The sequence below is a fragment of the Crinia signifera genome, chromosome 19 (genome assembly GCF_055691185.1).
Source record: "Crinia signifera chromosome 19, ASM5569118v1, whole genome shotgun sequence".
Lineage (NCBI taxonomy): Eukaryota > Metazoa > Chordata > Amphibia > Anura > Myobatrachidae > Crinia > Crinia signifera.
In genome coordinates this window covers 19,101,386-19,121,865 of record NC_139226.1, presented here as the reverse complement: position 1 = coordinate 19,121,865, position 20,480 = coordinate 19,101,386, and the positions used below count along the sequence as shown (strand labels likewise).

Sequence of the window (20,480 nt, the reverse complement as noted above, 5' to 3'; positions counted from 1 at the left end):
TCAAAAATATTCTGGTAGGCTAATTGACTCCTAACAAATTAACCCTAGAATGTCTATGTGCGTGAACATGTGGTAGGGAATATAGAGTGTAAGCTCCACTGGGGCAGGGACTGATGTGAATGTTCAAATGTACTCTATAAAGCGCTGCGGAATATATATGCGCTATATAATAAATTGTTAATAAATAAATAAATGACAGCATTCAAGATTGGTCCACCACTTTACAGTCAATATAACATCTGGAAAACAGTATGGCCACCTGGGTGTCTGGATATCACCTTGCTGTCACAAGGCCCTTTTTTATGTGGAGGCCTGGAGCTGTTGTCCCATCCTTCCAACTAGTATTCTGGTCCTACAGTATCATGAAAGTGACAGACACCAGAACATTCTCTTACACTATAATGTAAGGTTCCAGAATGGTGGAATAATTGGATTTAATTTATGATTTAAATGTTAAAGGATTCAGGACAGGTTCACATGGTCCTCAGTAGCAGTCACTGTAATAAATGTGCTGATGGTTGTGTTTTAGATCCCCTTTGTGTCCTACCTCCCACAGTCATCATAGCATCACGTGGCAGTCCCATGGACTATCATGAAAACATGTACAGTACAAATTTGTTGAGTTGTTCTGCTGAATACAATCTCACTTCAACTGCTGGGTCCAGTTATTCAGACCATCATTGCAGTTACCATCTCTGTTTCCCCCCTGGTGGTCGCCTCTGCATCCTCAATGGTGGGTGACCACAAGAGAGGCCTTGTAGCAAAAAAAGGGACAGATTAATGTTAAAGAACAATAGATAGCAGCTGGCTGTTTTATATTTTATGTCTCCATTTTCCCCATGTCTCTTCATTCCAACCACACCACAACACCAGCATTGGCCGAGAAAGCCAGTCGTGATTCCCGCATTGGCGCCGACAGTTTATGGCTTACTGTCTCATCATGGGAGAACTTGACTTAATGGCCGCTGTAATAATAATTCACTTACCTTATGCATAAATGGTTTCCCCAAGCCCATTAGAATGTAAGCTCACTTGGGCCGGACCATCTTTATCTTCTGTTTCGGGTCAGCATTTCTGCATAATAATGAACCTTCCTCAGGGTGTATCATACACCCTGAGGAAGGCTTATTAAGCAGAAACGCGTTGGTGATATAAGAAGGACATAAAGACTATTGGACTGGACCTATTGATATACCATCTTGGAGGCTGTTTGGGAGAGAACTTTGTGGAGACCCGGGATCTCTTTAGACATACCCCTTTGGTTATGTACTAAGTGGAGGCATCGAGTTAGGCAGTGGGGTGGTTAGGGTTTGGAATCAGGTAGGAAACATTATGGTTAGGGGCAGGGCTATTTTTCAGCAGGCTCCAGCAGGAACTGAGGCCCTTATTCTAGTTCACTCTTTCTGACAAAATATTTCTTAGATGGACAAAACCATATGCACTGCAGGTGAGGCAGGTGTAAAACCCCACCCAAATCTAATTATCTCTGCACAAGTAACAACTGCCTCACCTGCAGTGCACATGGTTTTGTCCATCTAAGAAATATTTTGTCAGAAAGAGTGAACTAGAATAAGGGCCTCAGTTCCTGCTGGAGCCTGCTGAAAAATAGCCCTGGTTAGGGGGACAGGGTGAGAGATTAAGAATGCTTAACTAGCACCTGTCTGGATTCTCCTCATCGGGATGTTGGATGAGATACAGTATAGAGGGAGATGTATCAGACTTTTTAAAGAGATGAGCTGAGACGTTGCCGATATGTAGCATTCGTTCAGCTTCCAGGATTTATAAACTGTACTGGACAAATGATAGCTCCTAGAAGCTGAATGGAAGATTTGATGCATCTCCCCGATATTATGAATGATAACTGTTGTAAGAATACTGTCATGGTGTCTTAACCCAAACAGTAATCTTGAAGACCCTGTTGTCACTCATTCCATTACTAATCACATGTGTAAAAATAAAACCTTTGAAACAGAAGGACTAAAGATCAAAGGATCAGAGTATGTCCTTCAGGGTACTTTGGACCTATAATGAACAGGTTAGGAGGAATTATTTATTAACAGTTAACAGAAAGAAGAACTTTTCTACAGAAAGGACGATAGAGCCATGAAACAGTGTCCCTGCCTTTGTGGTGGGGACTCATACGGGAAGTGAAATCGAGGAGACATTTGGAAAGTGCACTGTGTGACTATTTTTAGGCTACCAGAGCAATAAGAACAAAATAAAAAAGGAAACAAATAACAAAAATACAAAAGAGGAACTTAATCCATCAGGAGAGCAACCCCCCCCCCCCCCCATTACAAAAAAGGGGGGATTATTTATCAACCCTTTGGGGCAGGGCCGGGTTAAACCCTCAGGGGGCACATTGCACTTTTGACAAGGGGGCCCCTCCCACTTGTCATTACTGGCCGCAAACTGCACAGGAGAATATTACACTGTCAAAACACAGAGTAATGGCAGTATAAACCAGGTCAGTGGTCAACTGCAGGGGGGGATATATATATATATATATATATATATACATATACTCTATGGGGGGGGGGAGGCAGCACTCCAAGCAACTTGTTGGTACACTGGTAATCACAATGACTCGGTGCCCTCCTGATTGGCAGGCTAGCTGTCTGGATATAGATGTGGGGTGACGGCGGCACTCGCAAATAAATCAACCAACACCAGGTCTGTATAACCAATGTTTCAAGGTCCCGTGACCTCTTTATCCAGGTGTGACAGTGGATTCCACTGTCACACCTGGATAAAGAGGTCACGGGACCTTGAAACATTGGTTATACAGACCTGGTGTTGGTTGATTCATTTGCGAGTGCCGCCGTCACACCACATCTCTGTATACATATATATATTATATATATATATATATATATATAAAGGTAGTTGAAGGACAGCACACCTTTCCAATGGTTTTGCCGTGCCCCGGTGCCCTCAGATACGGACTCGGCGGTCCCAGATATGGAGTAGGAGAGAAGCGGCACTCGGAGTCAGAAAATGAAGAATACACGCAGGCAAATTGGTGATCAAACGTTTTCAATGTTATACAAACATCCTGATGACGATGTTTGTATAACATTGAAAACGTTTGATCACCAATTTGCCTGCGTGTATTCTTCATTTTCTGACTCCGAGTGCCGCTTCTCTCCTACTCTATATATATATATATATATATATATATATATATATATATATATATATATTAGAGATGTGCGGGATCGGATTTCAGAGATCCGAGCCCCCACGGACGTCATCATTCCGAGCCCGATTCCGAGCAGTGCTCGGTGATTCCCACCTGACTCGGTCCGTCCGCGTGATTAGAACGTCATCTCCCTGCGTCGGATTTCGCGAGGCTTTATAAGCGGCTGCCGCGCCCGCCATCTTCACTCCACTCAAGTAGTGGGTTGGGAGAGGGTGTGTTGGTGCTGCTGCTGGGGCTTAAACTTGAGGTTGACCTTGAGCTTTTGCAATCGCTGGTGCTGTCTCTCAGTGCTGCTGTGTAGTCTAACTGTGTACTTGTAGTACTACTGTCTCCTCTGTGCGGTCTACCTCTGGTGTGCTGCTGTGCTGTAATTAATTATTTTATTTGCTGGGGCTGTCTCCCTCAGTGCTGCTGTGTACTCTGTTCTCCTCTGCTTAGGAGAACAGTCTAACTGTGTACTTGTAGTACTACTGTCTCCTCTGTGCGGTCTACCTCTGGTGTGCTGTGCTGTAATTAATTATTTTATTTGCTGGGGCTGTCTCCCTCAGTGCTGCTGTGTACTCTGTTCTCCTCTGCTTAGGAGAACAGTCTAACTGTGTACCTGCCTGTAGTACTACTGTCTCCTCTGTGCTGGGGCATACCTCTGGTGCTGTGCTGTGCCATTTATTATATATATTAATAATTAATTATTTATATAAAATAAATATATATATATAGTCCACTGGTGCTGCCTGCACTGAATCTGCCAGTCTGGTGGTCTGTGGTCTGGGGCTCACTGCCTAATAAATAATACTGCCGTATATCTAGTTACCTGTGTGGTCTGGGGCTCACTGCCTAATACTGCCGTATCTACCGTCTGGTCTGGGGCTCACTGCCTAATAAAATACTGCGTATATCATTATCTACCTGTGTGGTCTGAGGCTCACTGCCTAATAAATAATTAAATAGTAAATACTACCGTATATCTCTACTTTTGTGGTCTGGGGCTCACTGCCTATACTGCCATATCTACCGTCTGGTCTGGGGCTCACTGCCTAATAAATACTGCCGTATATATCTACCTGTGTGGTCTGGGACTCACTGCCTAATAAATAATTAAATACTGCCGTATATCTCTACCTTTGTGGTCTGGGGCTCACTGCCTAATAAATAATTAAATACTGCCATATATCTCTACCTTTGCGGTCTGGGGCTCACTGCCTAATAAATAATTAAATACTGCCGTATATCTCTACCTTTGTGGTCTGGGGCTCACTGCCTATACTGCCGTATCTACCGTCTGGTCTGGGGCTCACTGCCTAATACTGTCATATCTACTGTCTGGTGCCTAGTACTGCCGTATCTAGCTGTCTGGTGCCTAGTACTGCCGTATCTACCTGTCTGGTCTGGGGCCCACTGCCTTATACTGCCGTATCTACCTCTGCAGTGTCACTCTTACATGAGCCACGTGTTTGTGCCGCACACTTGTGTGGCGTAGCATAGTTATCCAGCTATCTCGGTGCAACCTTTTGCCCTAAAAACAATATTGTGAGGTGTTCAGAATAGACTGGAAATGAGTGGAAATGAATGTTATTGAGGTTAATATAGCGTAGGAGCAAAAAAAAAAACCAAAATTCTGCAATTTTAGCAGTTTTTATGCTTTTTTAACAAAAAAATCAGAACCCAAAACCCAAGAAAGCCAAACACAAAACACTTAGGAGTTGTTTTGCCAAAACCCATTAGAACCCAAAACCTCAAGGTAATCAGAACCCGAAACCCGAAATCCCGAAAAGTGGCCGGTGCACATCCCTAATTAATATATATATATATATATATATATATATATATATACAGCGTAGGTAGGGCGGCACTCGCTTAAATGAAGACGCTCACACATGGAGTATTTCAGTCTACGTTTCGGAGCTCTTTAATATCACTCCGTCATCAGGACATGTCCTGATGACGGAGTGATATTAAAGAGCTCCGAAACGTAGACTGAAATACTCCATGTGTGAGCGTCTTCATTTAAGCGAGTGCCGCCCTACCTACGCTGTATGTTTGGAATCCTGCCGGAAACCAAGGGAAGGCAACGCTGCAGTTGTTATTGACGAGGTGTGCTGGCCTACACTGGTGAATATATATATATATATATATATATATATATATATATATATATATATATATATATATATGTGGAAAGAGGATGAGGGGCGCCACCTGTGTTTCCCAATTGGATATTTTAAATAAACAATATTCCCTTAAACAAGGGTGTCAGCCAGTCTTTAAGAAGAAGAGTAGTGGTATAATACTCAGAGTTAAATATAAAAAATGGATAAAGTGGCAGTGACTAATTGTTTAAAAATGGCAATCTGGATGGGAGATATAAAACTTAAATATAAAAAGTTTTATTACACGAAGAAATATAAAAGGATTTACATAAAATCCTTTCTACAAGGATAATAAAAAGGACAATTACATAAAAACCTTTTTACAATATAACAATAGGGCAATATTATAGATAAAAAGAAGAAAGTGCTTATCTTGAGGATGTAGTTGGAGGCTAGAATCTTCCAACGCATTTCGTCTTGTCAGACTTCATCAAGGGGTAGAGAGCAACTGAGACCAGGCTGCTATTTATACCTGTATATCAGCCCCATCACTGCTGACATCATTGCTGACATCACTTCCTGTCCATTAGCCTGTATAACCATCTCTATTTAGTGTGGGGTTGTGGAACATAACATATTCAATAGACCATAATCACCCTACCTAGAGCGCTATAAATATAAAGTGTATACATTAGAGAATAGTGTCCAAAACTGTTTAGTTCATAAAATGGCGGCACTTCCGCCACACATCCGGTATCCTGAGATGGTGAGTGCGCATGCGCGGCCCGTCATTAGCCGCGATCACGTCTCTATGCCACACTTCTGCCTGTGTGTGCGCCTGCGTATTTCCTATCCCCTGGAGTTCACGTGCAGTCTCTCAGTGTTCAAACAGGGTTATCTTTTAGGTCTGCATAATGTGGATCCCGGCGGCCATTTTCTAGGAGATTCTGATACTTCTTCCAATCATGTATAACCGCGGCCATTTTTCCAGAGTCTCTCATGCCGATTTTTCACCATAGAGAGATCAAATAGACATAGTTACCATTCAGATCAGAGTATTAGTGTACATTTCTCTAGTGGTTTATAGGAGTATTCCGGATTCAGTGATATAAATAGCGTGTATATGAAATAATAACTTAATTAACCAATGATTATCTAAAGATGTAATGCTTTTAAATTACCATATAGAGAATGAAAGTGCTTATAGTGATTTATGAAAGTGCTTTAGTGCCTACATGGATAAAATCTTGATGATATATATATATATATATATATATATATATATATATATATATGGAGAAAATACCCTTTCAATGCGCTATAAAAGATATGGGCAGCAACTAAGTAGGTCCCCCCTGTTAGTGGGGGAATGAAGGGAGAAAATGGCAGACAAAGAACAAAGTGCGCCCTCCTAAAATGTATCCACCACCAATAGAACAAATGGTGACAATGTGGTCACAATACAACAGATTTAATATATAAAACAGATAAAATATAACAATAAAACAAATTTTTCATCTGTGTGGAGTCATGGATTCTATAACGGTCAACATGCACAAAACCCAACGCGTTTCGTCGTTAAAACGACTTCCTCAGGGGTAACCGTCCTCAGGTATATTTCAGTCTCAGTGTGATATAATTTTCGTATGAAAAAAGAGGGAGTGGATCCTTAGTAGATCTCAATCCTGATGCCTGTCAGCATCTAAAATATGAGCAATTTCCATAACAAATGTAGGATAATAGATGGAATAGTGTCCTGAAGAAATTCAGGAATACTTCTAAATGTAGTTCAAACGGACCTCAATAGGTTTGCTAAGTAGCCAGATCAGGGACCAGACTCCAGGACCTGGAGTCTGGTCCCTGATCTGGCTACTTAGCAAACCTATTGAGGTCCGTTTGAACTACATTTAGAAGTATTCCTGAATTTCTTCAGGACACTATTCCATCTATTATCCTACATTTGTTATGGAAATTGCTCATATTTTAGATGCTGACAGGCATCAGGATTGAGATCTACTAAGGATCCACTCCCTCTTTTTTCATACGAAAATTATATCACACTGAGACTGAAATATACCTGAGGACGGTTACCCCTGAGGAAGTCGTTTTAACGACGAAACGCGTTGGGTTTTGTGCATGTTGACCGTTATAGAATCCATGACTCCACACAGATGAAAAATGTGTTTTATTGTTATATTTTATCTGTTTTATATATTAAATCTGTTGTATTGTGACCACATTGTCACCATTTGTTCTATTGGTGGTGGATACATTTTAGGAGGGCGCACTTTGTTCTTTGTCTGCCATATATATATATATATACATGTACATCATTTCTAGAAAGGTTTAAAACCATAGTTCCATGTTACAGTGTGTCATGTCACGTTACTACAGCACCAGGTTTTCCCAAGGGGTCTCCCATCTTGGTACTAGCCTGGCCCAACACTGCTTAGCTTCCAAGATCGGACGAGATTGGGCGTCTCAGAGTGTGATTTGACTGTAGATAAATTAGACAAAAACAAGGATACTTGTGGAATGACCTTTATTCATAGTGAAGAGATAAAATAGTTAAGAGATAAAGTAATGATTAAATATGTGATATTTATATAAAAATAGGAATTCAATTTGAGTATTGTTAAAGTTTGAGGTGAAGCGGAGATTCGTTTGGTTGTTATCTATGTACTTTAAAAATTCAGAGAAAAGTTCTTCAGTGCCTTCCCATATTATTAAAATATTATCGATGTATCTCTTGTAAAATCTGATGTTTTCTTTAAAAGCATGTTCTGTGTATATAAAACGCCTCTCCCAGCTCCCCATAAACAGGTTGGCGAAGCTGGGTGCAAAGATTGTGCCCATGGCCGTCCCACATTTCTGGAGATAAAATTGATCTAAAAATTTAAAATAGTAGTGACTTAAAATATATTCAATTGTGTCACAAATAAATTTCTTATGTTGGTGGGTCAGGGTGTCATCTTCCTCCAAAAATTCACTACATGCTTCAATGCCCAGTTGATGTCCAATCAACGTATAAAGTGACTGCACATTGATTGTGGCCCAATAAAAGGTGTCTTTCCAGGTAAAATCTTTTAAAAGGTTCAGCACCGCAGTAGTATCTTTTACGTATGCTGGGAGTTCCTTCACATATTTGCTTAAAAAATGTCCACGTATTCTGACAGATTGGTTGTCAGGGAGTCAATCCCCGCTACTATCGGGCGTCCAGGTGGATTTACCAAACTTTTATGTATTTTTGGTAAAAAATAAAATATGGGGGTGATGGAGAGGCCAGATGTATCAATGCTGATTGGCTGGCTTTTTTTCACTCTCCATTTTATCACTTTTTGAAGCTTGATACATCTGGCCCTAAGTGAGTTATTGTATGCATTGTTGGCCGTGTGGTAGTATGTGTTTGCTACATCTGGTAGAAGGGAAACACCCCTTCATTCTCTACAGTGGATTCGTCTATACAAATGAAAGAGTTAAGGGAATGTGCCAATCTGGAGCTGGGTTATGCAGCACCGCTGAGGAACTCCTGGCCGGCTGCCCCCATGTGGAGTGCAAAACATATCCTCAGCTGCACCGCGGGACAGTCAAGATCGGGACGCAGGACACATCCGGTCCACCCCTGATTTAGAAGAAACATTTGGGAAAATTCACACCCATTCATTAGGGTCAAAATGCAGCCCCGTTTTTCGAGGGGGTGGGGGTCTGCGCATGAATGAATATGCGTATGTGCAAACCCCCTGGTTGAACGCCTTCAGCTAATATCACACTCGCCAAGGCGTTTGTACTGTCAGGGGAGGGATGCGGGTGGGCAGGCAGCTGGAGCAGGGGAATGTCAAGCATTTTATGGGCGAGCCCATAAAACCGCTGGGCGTTCCCCTGCAAGCGCATGTGTGTCTATGCCTGCTGGCTGATGTCACATGATGTCAGCACCCGCCCCGAATTCGTCCTTCTCCGGCCAAGATAAAAGTCAGTCTAGATTGACTTTTATCTGCGAACAGGAAACAAATCATTCGATGGTTGACCATCGAATGATTTTTTGCCTGTGCAGCCACATGCAAGGGGATGTGTAAGCGTACACATCCCCTTGCATGCAAATGCGGTCGGTCGACCAGCAGGCAACATTCACCTGTTCGCTAGGCTACGAACATACGCAGCCTAGCGAACAGGGCTGAATTAGGCCCATTGTATAATTATTTGTAATAGAAGCTTCTGATGGGAATGTGTTGGAATATTTGCTGTACATGCCAATCCTCATCTATGTGAATAATTGAAGCAGACCCATTATATAGAATGAACTCTATAAATATTGAGGGAAGAACGAGTGTCCCATGTCCAATCAGGTTAGGTTTTTCCTGGCCAATAAATCACCCTGTTGCGGTCTTACCCAACCAAAAGTCTGCGAACAGGCAGAGGCGGAGCTATAAAATACTATATCAGTGGCATAAACAAGCGGATGTATTAAAATATGGTTTATTGTATACAAATAAAGAGGAAAAACAATTCCCATTTAACATCAAACTGACACACAGCACAGTACAAACAGTACACAATATATATACAGGAATGGAATAAGATTTAGGGGGAGATTCTCTAAACTAAAAATGCGGTAAAAACCCCGTTATCGGCTCTAAGCATCCCCCGCCGGGTTACCGCGATGCCCCATAGAAGCCCGCACCGACCCACCGCCGCCCCGCACCGACCTGTGACCTCCTCCTCCCTGCACTATGATCCTCTTCCGGGTGCAGGGAGGAGGAGAGCCCGGCGCAGCAGCAGCAACGCCGGGTAAGGGAGGGAGGGGAGAGCCGCCGGGTCCCGATGGGACCAGCTGACTCTCACCGCAAAGGACAGCTCTTAACGCAAGAGCTGTCCTCTGCCATAATTATCGCATATTTTACAGCATATGCGATAATTGTGTCGGCGATGAGCGGCCAAGGGGGGCGGAGCTGGGGTGCGGATGTTGGAACATCCCGCCCTTAAAGCTTTCTATATGTCATCGAAACAATGTCACTCTCTATCTATAGCTGGTTGTGTGGCGCTCTACGCACCGGATGTCAGCTCCCCGCCCACTTGATGGTTCCCCCTAACCTGAGAATGAATGTTTATGCTAAACATCCATTCGCAGCCAGTGCGGGCAAACCATGCTGCTAGGGGGGTGGGCATTCCCCAGACGGGGTTTGGTGGACTCGCAAGGGTGCGAATTTGTAGCCTTGCGAATCAACCTGAATAACCCCTTATATGTGACTTTTTTTATGTTAGGCTAATGCCCCGTACACATGGTTCAATTTGGTCTATTTATATAAGCAAAATAGAATAGAAATAGAATCGAATGGACATTGAATGGTTTTCAACCGCATTCGATGCCAATCTGATCTCGAAGCTCTGCCCCGCGGCATCGAAATCAAATAAAAGAAAATACTGTGCAGGCAAGACTATATATGGCCTGACTCTGGTTGGCTCACATAGCAGTGGCAGTTTGCTGCTTTGCGAGCCATGTAACGCCGCCCAGCGGCTGTACGAATGGCCGCTACTCTCCGAATTTCCCTGCAGCAATGCGAACGGATGTTTCGCATAAATATCCATTTGCAGGCTTGCGTGCAGGCCCAAAATTGTTCGATGGTTGCCGAACATCAAATGATTTCTGTAGCGCTTGCAAATCTTAGTTACCTCTCCGGGGACTTAGATTAGCGGCGTCCTGCTCTGGGAACAGGACGGACAGAATTGGGATCGAATCGCAAGCAAAATCTCACAGTGTGAACACATACCAGACAATCAGCTACTAACTGTCATGTGTTCCATTCCAAACTGTCTTGTGTTCTGTTTCTTAATGTCATGTGTTTGAAAATTTACAGTTAGGAACTGATTGGCTGGAGTCCAATTTATCACATACAATGGGTTTGATTATTCTCAAGTTTTATCACTCAAAGTGGGTCCCAACCTTCTCAGCATGGGGTCGCGACTCCAAGTTGCTGACCATCATCATGATTACTTTTTTAATATCAGTCAGTGATTCAAGGAGTCTGAATACTCTGTGGAATTGTCTGTTACTTTATACTCCTCCCATCACTCTGTGCCTCCACAATGCTGCCATTGTGATGTCTGCTGACTACACATGTGATGTGATGACCTTCTGCAGTAACTTGCTGGGGTCCTGTCATTATTTTTATTGTCTGATGGGGTCCCAGAGCTAAATAGTTTGAGGATCCCTGCTGTAGAGCTTAGCGCATTTTGATATAAATCAGCTGGAACATACAGTAAGCACGTAAGGGATCTTTGTCACGCATGTCTTCTATTCCCACTTACTGTACATTTACACCAAATATTCATCCATCTTTATACCAATAGCGTAGTGCTCCCCAAACTCTGAATCAGGCCCAAATTCTTTAAATCATTGATTTAATTTTTAGGTTTTAAATTTATGATTTTACTTTTTATTATTTCTAATGGTCTATAAACATTTTCTTAAAAAATAGCAAAATACCCCTTTATTGGAGAAATGACATATTGACAGAGTGATTAATGTCTGAGCATGGCGTATTCCACCTCGGGGTCCTGCTTGTGTTGAGTGCCCTCTTTGTGAAATTTGGCAATGACTGAGTAATGAATCTCATCTTGGTCTTGGTCTTGGACCTTCTTTGAAGATTCAATATTTTCATACTGTAAATGGAAGAAATAGCTTTGTGTGAATGGCTAATTTCACTCCTAGTTCTGTGGCGAATAAACACCAGGGTGCAGAAAGACAGAGCTACAAAGGGGTTATAGTGGTGTAAGACTCAGAAATTTACTAAGACGGGAGTTCTATTTCACATGGGTTGTTGCTATGGGCAACCAATCAGATACTATTGATTATCTTCTAGAGAGTGCTAAACAAATAAGAAGTAGATTCTGATTGGTTGCCCATAGCAACATCCCATGTGAAACAGAACTCCCATCTTAGAAAATGTCCCCCTACATGTAACTCTCTGATACCACACGTAACTCTCAGATTCTCTCAGATGCTAAAAGTAACTCTCAGATGCTACATGAAACTCTCAGGCACTACACGTAACTCTTAGGCACTACACATAACTCTCAGATGCTACACATAACTCTCAGGTGCTACACATAACTCTGAGGCACTACACGTAACTCTCAGGCACTACACGTAACTCTCAGGCACTACACGTAACTCTTAGGCATTACACATAACTCTCAGGCACTACACATAACTCTCAGACGTTACACGTAACTCTCAGGCACTACACATAACTCTCGGGCGATACACATAACTCTGAGGCACTACACGTAACTCTCAGGCACTACACGTAACTCTCAGGCACTACACGTAACTCTCAGACACTACACAAAACTCTCAGGTGATACCACACGTAACTCTCAGATTCTCTCAGATGCTAAAAGTAACTCTCAGATGCTACATGAAACTCTCAGGCACTACACGTAACTCTTAGGCACTACACATAACTCTCAGATGCTACACATAACTCTCAGGTGCTACACATAACTCTGAGGCACTACACGTAACTCTCAGGCACTACACGTAACTCTCAGGCACTACACGTAACTCTCAGACACTACACAAAACTCTCAGGTGCTACACATAACTCTGAGGCACTACACGTAACTCTCAGGCACTACACGTAACTCTCAGGCACTACACATAACTCTCAGACGCTACACATAACTCTCAGGCGCTAGACATAACTCTCATGCGATACACGTTACTCTGAGGCGTTAGACGTAACTCTCAGGTGCTACACATAACTCTTAGGCGCTACACGTAACTCTCAGACACTACACATAACTTTGAGTCACTACACGTAACTCTCAGACACTACACGTAACTCTCAGATGCTACGCGTTGCCGACCATCCAATGATGTGGGTGTTCCCCCCTGGTCTGCGAATGGATGTTCATGTTTAAAATCCATTTTGCAGCCCTTTTAAACGAGTACAGCCTGCGAGGCGGGGGGGGGGGGGGGGGGGGGGATGGGACCGGGTATTCACAGGGTAGCATCTTATGGACTCGCAAGGCTAAGAATTTGCAGCCTTGCGAATCAACCAGAATGAGGGCCTCTACTCCTACCAATATAGATTTTTTGACAGGAATATCTGAAAAGTGAAACCATTTATTGCAAATTCTGAATCTCAAACTGGAAATCTGTCAAATTATTGGTCGAATTTTGTTAAAAATAATATTATTTGCAAATTTGGAGGTGTCATTTACCAAAATTTCTGCATTCTAAAGGATAAGATACATACTATAATCTTACTATTCACTATAGCCCTAGGAACCCTTTCTGCATAAAACAAATTGAGGCAGATGTATTAAGCCTGGCGAAGAGATAAACTGGAGATAATGTGGAGAAAAAGTGGAAGGAGATGACGCACCAGCCAATCAACTTCCAACTGTCATATTTCAAACACAGCTGATTGGCTGGTGCGTTATCTCCTTCCACTTTATCTCTTCACCAGGCTTAATACATCTGCCCCATTAATTGATCTAGAGATGTATATTTACCTCCGCGGTAGTGGGGCATTTCTTCACAACGCTGTAGATGGCGCTGGGATCGTCATAATTTCTCTCCACCCTAAACAGAACATTACTGCGAGTTAAATTTCATAAATACAGATGATAGGAATTCACAGGCATTTCACTTTATCTCCGGACCCGGAAATGTCCTCCGGTGTGTATATTTTTCTCTTGTTGCTATATTGCTATAAATATATATTAAACAGGGCTTGTCCATCATTGGCACTAGGAAATAGTTTCAATTTATAAATTTAAGCATTAACGTGTTTAAGCCAGTTCTCCTTGTTCCAATTAGACAATAATTGTATTTTTTAATGATCTAGCTGTTGATAAATTCTGATGAATTTTTAAAATTTTCTACCAATCCATTAAATTGGTTGAAGAAGCATTATTAAAAATATTTGGGCATGCACAGTATATTTAGGATGCCTGGGGCTATCTTTTGTGGTTAGCAGATTATCACATACAGATGTTAGTCATCTGCTGAAAATATTTTGGAGGGTGCCTTTTTGGGTGACTGTATACTGTATATGGCACATACTTATCCAATATTGGTGGGGGGGGGCAGTGTGTAGGGATGGGCCTAGGACTGCAGGGCATGTGTAACCAGAATTTCAGACTTCTGGCACCATGTATACGTAGGTTTAGCACTATTTGAACAAGTGAATGGATAGGCTCGGTTGTAAATATACTTTGATTCACATCCACATGTTGTTGCAGACGACTTACTTGACACTCTAAACTGGAATGCAGCAGTTGGGTTTTTATGCAGCAGTTGTTGGGTTAAGGACATTATCAGGGCCTCTGGTACATTCTGTACTTTTGCACCAATAGAACTTATGGTACTTGTTTCTTAGCACAGCGCCCACTGCATCGTATACCATAAGCCTAAATATGGTATGCAATGCAATGCGATGTGACGCGATATTGTACAATAAAATATCGTATTGCATCGTATTCCCTACAATGGCATACAATGCGATGGTATACGATTTTTTATTGTACAACTACCCAGATGGGTCCTTACAATGTTAAATGGCCCCCACTATCAACGCCAACCCGAAGAGTGGTGAGAGCAGAGAGCCCGCGAGGGGCAGTGGTACGCATCCTCCGACCTTTTCATACCCCCACTATCCACTATCTTTTCATACCCCCACTATGATTTTAGATAGTGTGGCGAGTGCAGCAAGCCACGAGCTCGAAGCGTGGCGAGCGACCGCGGAATACATGTAAAGTAATACGCGTCCCCTCGCGGGGCTCGGTGGCTATCTGCGATCGCCACACTATCTAAAATCAACTCCACACCGACGTGGATAGTGGGGGTATGAAGAGGTCGGAAAAATTGCATCGCATCGCATGCGGCTATATGGCATGCGATGCATAAGATGCATAAGATGCTATAAGATGTAAATCGTGGGCGCCGTGCTAGGAAACAAGTACCGAACTTACTTACCCTTTCCAAATGATTTATACTAGAAAAAGGGGGCAAAAATTGGGGGAATTGGGAATACTTCTGCACTATCTTGTTTTGTTTAGTTGTTTTAATAGTTCCCTAATTGTAATTGCTATGTTGAGTTACAGTTAAGACAAGATGGGGGTTCTGCCAAAGACAATGAATACATGCAAGGAAGAAGAAAGAAAATGATTGTCTCTTTTGCTGGCGCACTGAAAGAGAACAATTTAGGAGGATAAAATTTATGGTTTTCAATAAAACCGTTTAAGTGAAATGTATACCACGTAAACTATTTGACAAACATTGAACAATAAAATTTAAAAAGAAGCACGCGCTGTATGTATAATTGTATAACTATTTTATTATTTTCAGTGAGTAGTGTACATGGGCGGATTGGCCCTCCGGGAAACCGGGCCATTTCCCGGTGGGCCGGCCCAAAACTCATTAAAAACGGTCTGGCAGCGCTCCCCCCTGGGCTGGCTGGGCACTTTGCCCAAATCCAAAATGACCGCGGGAGGGCTGCTGCGCATGCGTGACAGCGCACAGCACCTCCCATGGGCTTCCAAGTGCAGCGGCAGTGGGCTCCCAGCCCCGCTTCCCCTGCCGCCCGGCTGTAGAAGCTCCGCCCCCCTACGCCCGGCATCTGGAGCCAGCAGAAAGCAGCAGCAGGTGAGCCCCCCCGCACTACATACACCATACACCCCCCATTACATACACCACCGCTGCCGCCACCCCCCCCCCCCCCCGCATTACATTCTTTCTGTAAGTTGATTGCTTGTTAATGGTCACTTATGTAATGAAGACAACAAGTTACCCTGTTTAAGAATGATATTTTTCTAACAGGCACCCTTTGATTATTTGTCAGAGTGGTAGAGGGGGGTATCAACTCGGACACTAATAATTTCTCATATGCACCAATTCTCTGATTTTTAGGTGTCTCCAGAAGTGGGTGCTCCTGCTGCTCTTTATGCAGTAATATACTGTGGATGCTTGGCAGCTCTACTTCTTGGCGGCATACAAATCCTCTGTCAGAGTATCCCTAAGACAGGAACAATTGCGCTGCTCTTGATGCAGAAAAAACTGCTAAGACATGGCAGCTATATGTCCAAATGATTGCAAGATTCATAATAGATTGCATACTGTATAATAACTTCCTTACTGAATATTTCCAATACTGAACATTTCCCCCCTAAAAACATTAACCTACTGTATATCATCATCAACATCAATTTGATGTAGCCTGTTGATAGCCCCTCTACTCACACATCTGATTTTTACCTTGCAATATTCATAATTCTACTAAAGGTCGTTTTGGGCAATTCTGGGTCGATATTAATCGGTTTAGAAATTGATCTAAATCAATTTTGTACTATCAAGGCTGGATTGCAAATTTACTTACTTTTAAAAATGTATCTAAAATTTTAATTGTCACAAAATGAGTGTTCTAGATTTAGAAGCCCAACATCGATTAAGATCGGTTTAAAAAATATATATATCAATATCGGGCCATAATTGACCAGCATAGAACAACATTTTATTTTCTCAATAAGATACAGTTTCATCAGTTCAGACCTGGGCTGATCCACCTGCCCATTATCCCCAGCCGGGAACTGCAGAGTGGAGTATACGAGCTGATCGGTGGAGCTGTTCAACGATGGGGTATCTTGTCCTGCATGGTTCTCATTGTGTGACTGCATGGTAAAAGAAATATTATATTTTATAAAGCGGCAAATTATTATTAGCATATTAGTGTTACTGATTTGCATAAGTAGCCACTGCTATATTTTATGTAAACATATACACCAAATTGTGCAGATACTATGGTCAGGCCTGTCAGAGGGACAATCTGAACACCCTGCATAGAAATGTAGTAATGTGTACCCTGCATAGAAATGTAGTAATGTGTTCCCTGCATGAAAATGTAGTAATTTGTACCCTGCATAGAAATGTAGTAATGTGTACCCTGCATAGAAATGTAGTAATGTGTACCCTGCATAGAAATGTAGTAATGTGTACCCTGCATAGAAATGTAGTAATGTGTACCCTGCATAGAAATGTAGTAATGTGTACCCTGTATAGCAGTGATTTTCAACCTTTTTACCTTGCGGCACACTAAATAAGTTTTAAAAATTCCCAAGGCACACTATGATCCCCACAGGGCAAAACACATTGGCCCCCACAGGAAAAACAAACAAACCTATTGGTCCTCATATAAAAAAAAATAATCAGATTGGTCCCCACAAGTAACAAAAATAAAATACGTTGGCCCTTTACATGAAAAGAAGAGACCAGTTTAACTGGTAGTGACTGTAAACTGGTTTGGGCATCTCTAGATCTGGGGGCACACTTGAGAACAGCTCAAGGCACACTAGTGTGCCACGGCACAGTGGTTGAAAAACACTGCTGTATAGAAATGTAGTAATGTGCACCCTGCATAGAAATGTAGTAATGTGTACCCTTCACAGAAATGTAGTAATGTGTACCCTGCATAGAAATGTAGTAATGTGTACCCTGCATAGAAATGTAGTAATGTGTACCCTGCATAGAAATGTAGTAATGTGTACCCTGCATAGAAATGTAGTAATGTGTACCCTGCATAGAAATGTAGTAATGTGTACCCTTCATAGAAATGTAGTAATGTGCACCCTGCATAGAAATGTAGTAATGTGTACCCTGTATAGAAATGTAGTAATGTGTACCCTGCATAGAAATGTAGTAATGTGTACCCTGCATAGAAATGTAGTAATGTGTACCCTGCATAGAAATGTAGTAATGTGTACCCTGCATAGAAATGTAGTAATGTGTACCCTGCATAGAAATGTAGTAATGTGTACCCTGCATAGAAATGTAGTAATGTGTACCCTGCATAGAAATGTAGTAATGTGTACCCTGCATAGAAATGTAGTAATGCGTACCATGCATAGAAATGTAGTAATTTGCACCCTGCATAGAAATGTAGTAATGTCTACCCTGCATAGAAATGTAGTAATGTGTACCCTGCATAGAAATGTAGTAATGTTTACCCTGCATAGAAATGTAGTAATGTGTACCCTGCATAGAAATGTAGTAATGTGTACCCTGCATAGAAATGTAGTAATGTGTACCCTGCATAGAAATGTAGTAATGTGTACCCTGCATAGAAATGTAGTAATGTGTACCCTGCATAGAAATGTAGTAATGTGTACCCTGCATAGAAATGTAGTAATGTGCTCCCTGCATAAAAATGTAGTAATGTGTACCCTGCATAGAAATGTAGTAATGTACACCCTGCATAGAAATGTAGTAATGTGCATCCTATATAGAAATGTAGTAATGTGTACCATGCATAGAAATGTAGTAATGTACACCCTGCATAGAAATGTAGTAATGTACACCCTGCATAGAAATGTAGTAATGTACACCCTGCATAGAAATGTAGTAATGTGCATCCTATATAGAAATATAGTAATGTGTACCATTCATAGAAATGTAGTAATGTGTACCCTGCATAGAAATGTAGTAATGTGTACCCTGCATAGAAATGTAGTAATGCGTACCATGCATAGAAATGTAGTAATGTGTACCCTGCATAGAAATGTAGTAATGTGTACCCTGCATAGAAATGTAATAATGTGTACCCTGCATAGAAATGTAGTAATGTGTACCCTGCATAGAAATGTAGTAATGTGTACCCTGCATAGAAATGTAGTAATGTGTACCCTGCATAGAAATGTAGTAATGTGTACCCTGCATAGAAATGTAGTAATGTGCACCCTGCATAGAAATGTAGTAATGTGTACCCTGCATAGAAATGTAGTAATGTGTACCCTGTATAGAAATGTAGTAATGTGTACCCTGCATAGAAATGTAGTAATGTACCTTCTTCAGCACGAAAAAAGAGGAGTCATCCACTGTTTTCCTACAATTCTTTCTCCTAACATTGGGGAAACAAAGACAAAAATCATCAATGATCCTTTCCTATCAGTCTCTTTAAATATCTATCTATCTATCTATCTATCTATCTATCTATCTATCTATCTATCTATCTATCTATCTATCACAAGACCACCAATACTTATCATGGTTTTAATTTTGTTACAAGACAACTGTGGAACTCCCCCAAATTAACAAACCAGAAACCTGAACCCAAGCGGACATGTGGAACTGTGTATCTGATCACATACACATCAACTACATAACTAAGGGGGTTCTGTGTGACTCCTGTCACTAGGAAACCAGTCAGCCAGAAAAAATACCGTGGACCCCTATGTCCTCCCCCACCCCCCATTCTTTAAATGCAGTGGATTTCTACGCATCTTTCCACCTGTATTTATAGAACCAGGACTGGTTTCAAGATTCTGGGGACATTTTTTTTCTGCTTTTATCCACTTCTACTCACACAAAAAAGCACTGCACAGATCTCACTGATCCCTGCAGGCACTGTGTACAATAAACCCAGCAGCCAATCCTGACCATCAGAAAACATGATTCCTTCAAACACAAGATCATCGTAAATTCCGCAAAACATTTTTTTTTTAAATCCCCCTTGTCTCATCGATATCACCTGTGCTTGATCTTGGTCAAACACGGGTGAGATAGGCATCTTAGTAAATTTATATCCAACCACTGGAAAACCAGTGGTAGATTGGTCGCTAATAGACCAATTGAAGAATTTTTATATATATATATATATATATATATATATATATATATATCTCAAGCAATAGTCCTATATATATATATTTATATATTGCGTTTAGGAATCCGAACACTCATACAGGAGAATTGATAAATACGGGGTGCTCCCCTAGGGAAAGGAAATTTTCCAAAAATAGCAATAAGTCCATTTTTTAGGCCAGAGAGGGCACTCACTACCACAGCAGGTAAAATTGCTTTTTAATCAAAGCTGGCCTGCTGTGGTGACACACTGAAATTCTGTAGCTGTCTTGAAAAAGGCCCTCCGGGGTTGAAATGTTGACCATGCCTGTCTACAATCTTTGATTAAAAAGCAATTTTACTTGCTGTGGTGATGAGTGCCCTCTCTGGCCTAAAAAACTAACTTATTGCTATATATTTATATAGATATATAAAAAGAAGCAGTAGTTCTATAATTTGAACTGATGCCTGTACAAAAAATATGTATCCCTTGCCCTGAATCCACACAGAAAGATACTATTTGTCCATAGACAAGAAAAAACTGCGCTAATGATTATTGATTCTCTAGTTACAC

At 41.6% G+C, this 20,480-nt stretch overlaps 1 protein-coding gene and 1 pseudogene across 1 annotated transcript in view; both read right to left on the bottom strand.

Moving 5' to 3' along the window:
- Positions 1–7,674: 7,674 nt before the first annotated feature.
- LOC146044235 (5S ribosomal RNA) lies at positions 7,675–7,794 on the bottom strand (annotated as a pseudogene).
- A 1,952-nt stretch (positions 7,795–9,746) lies between these two features.
- CD22 (CD22 molecule) overlaps positions 9,747–20,480 on the bottom strand; it is a 49,022-nt gene continuing 38,288 nt past the window's right edge. Inside the window, exons 11-14 of the mRNA XM_083162133.1 lie at positions 19,130–19,184; positions 16,844–16,962; positions 13,807–13,876; positions 9,747–11,946 (exon numbers count right to left, since the gene is read on the bottom strand). Of these exons, the coding sequence (XP_083018259.1) occupies positions 11,806–11,946; positions 13,807–13,876; positions 16,844–16,962; positions 19,130–19,184 (385 nt within the window). The 3' untranslated portion in view covers positions 9,747–11,805. The remainder of the gene's footprint in view (positions 11,947–13,806; positions 13,877–16,843; positions 16,963–19,129; positions 19,185–20,480) is intronic.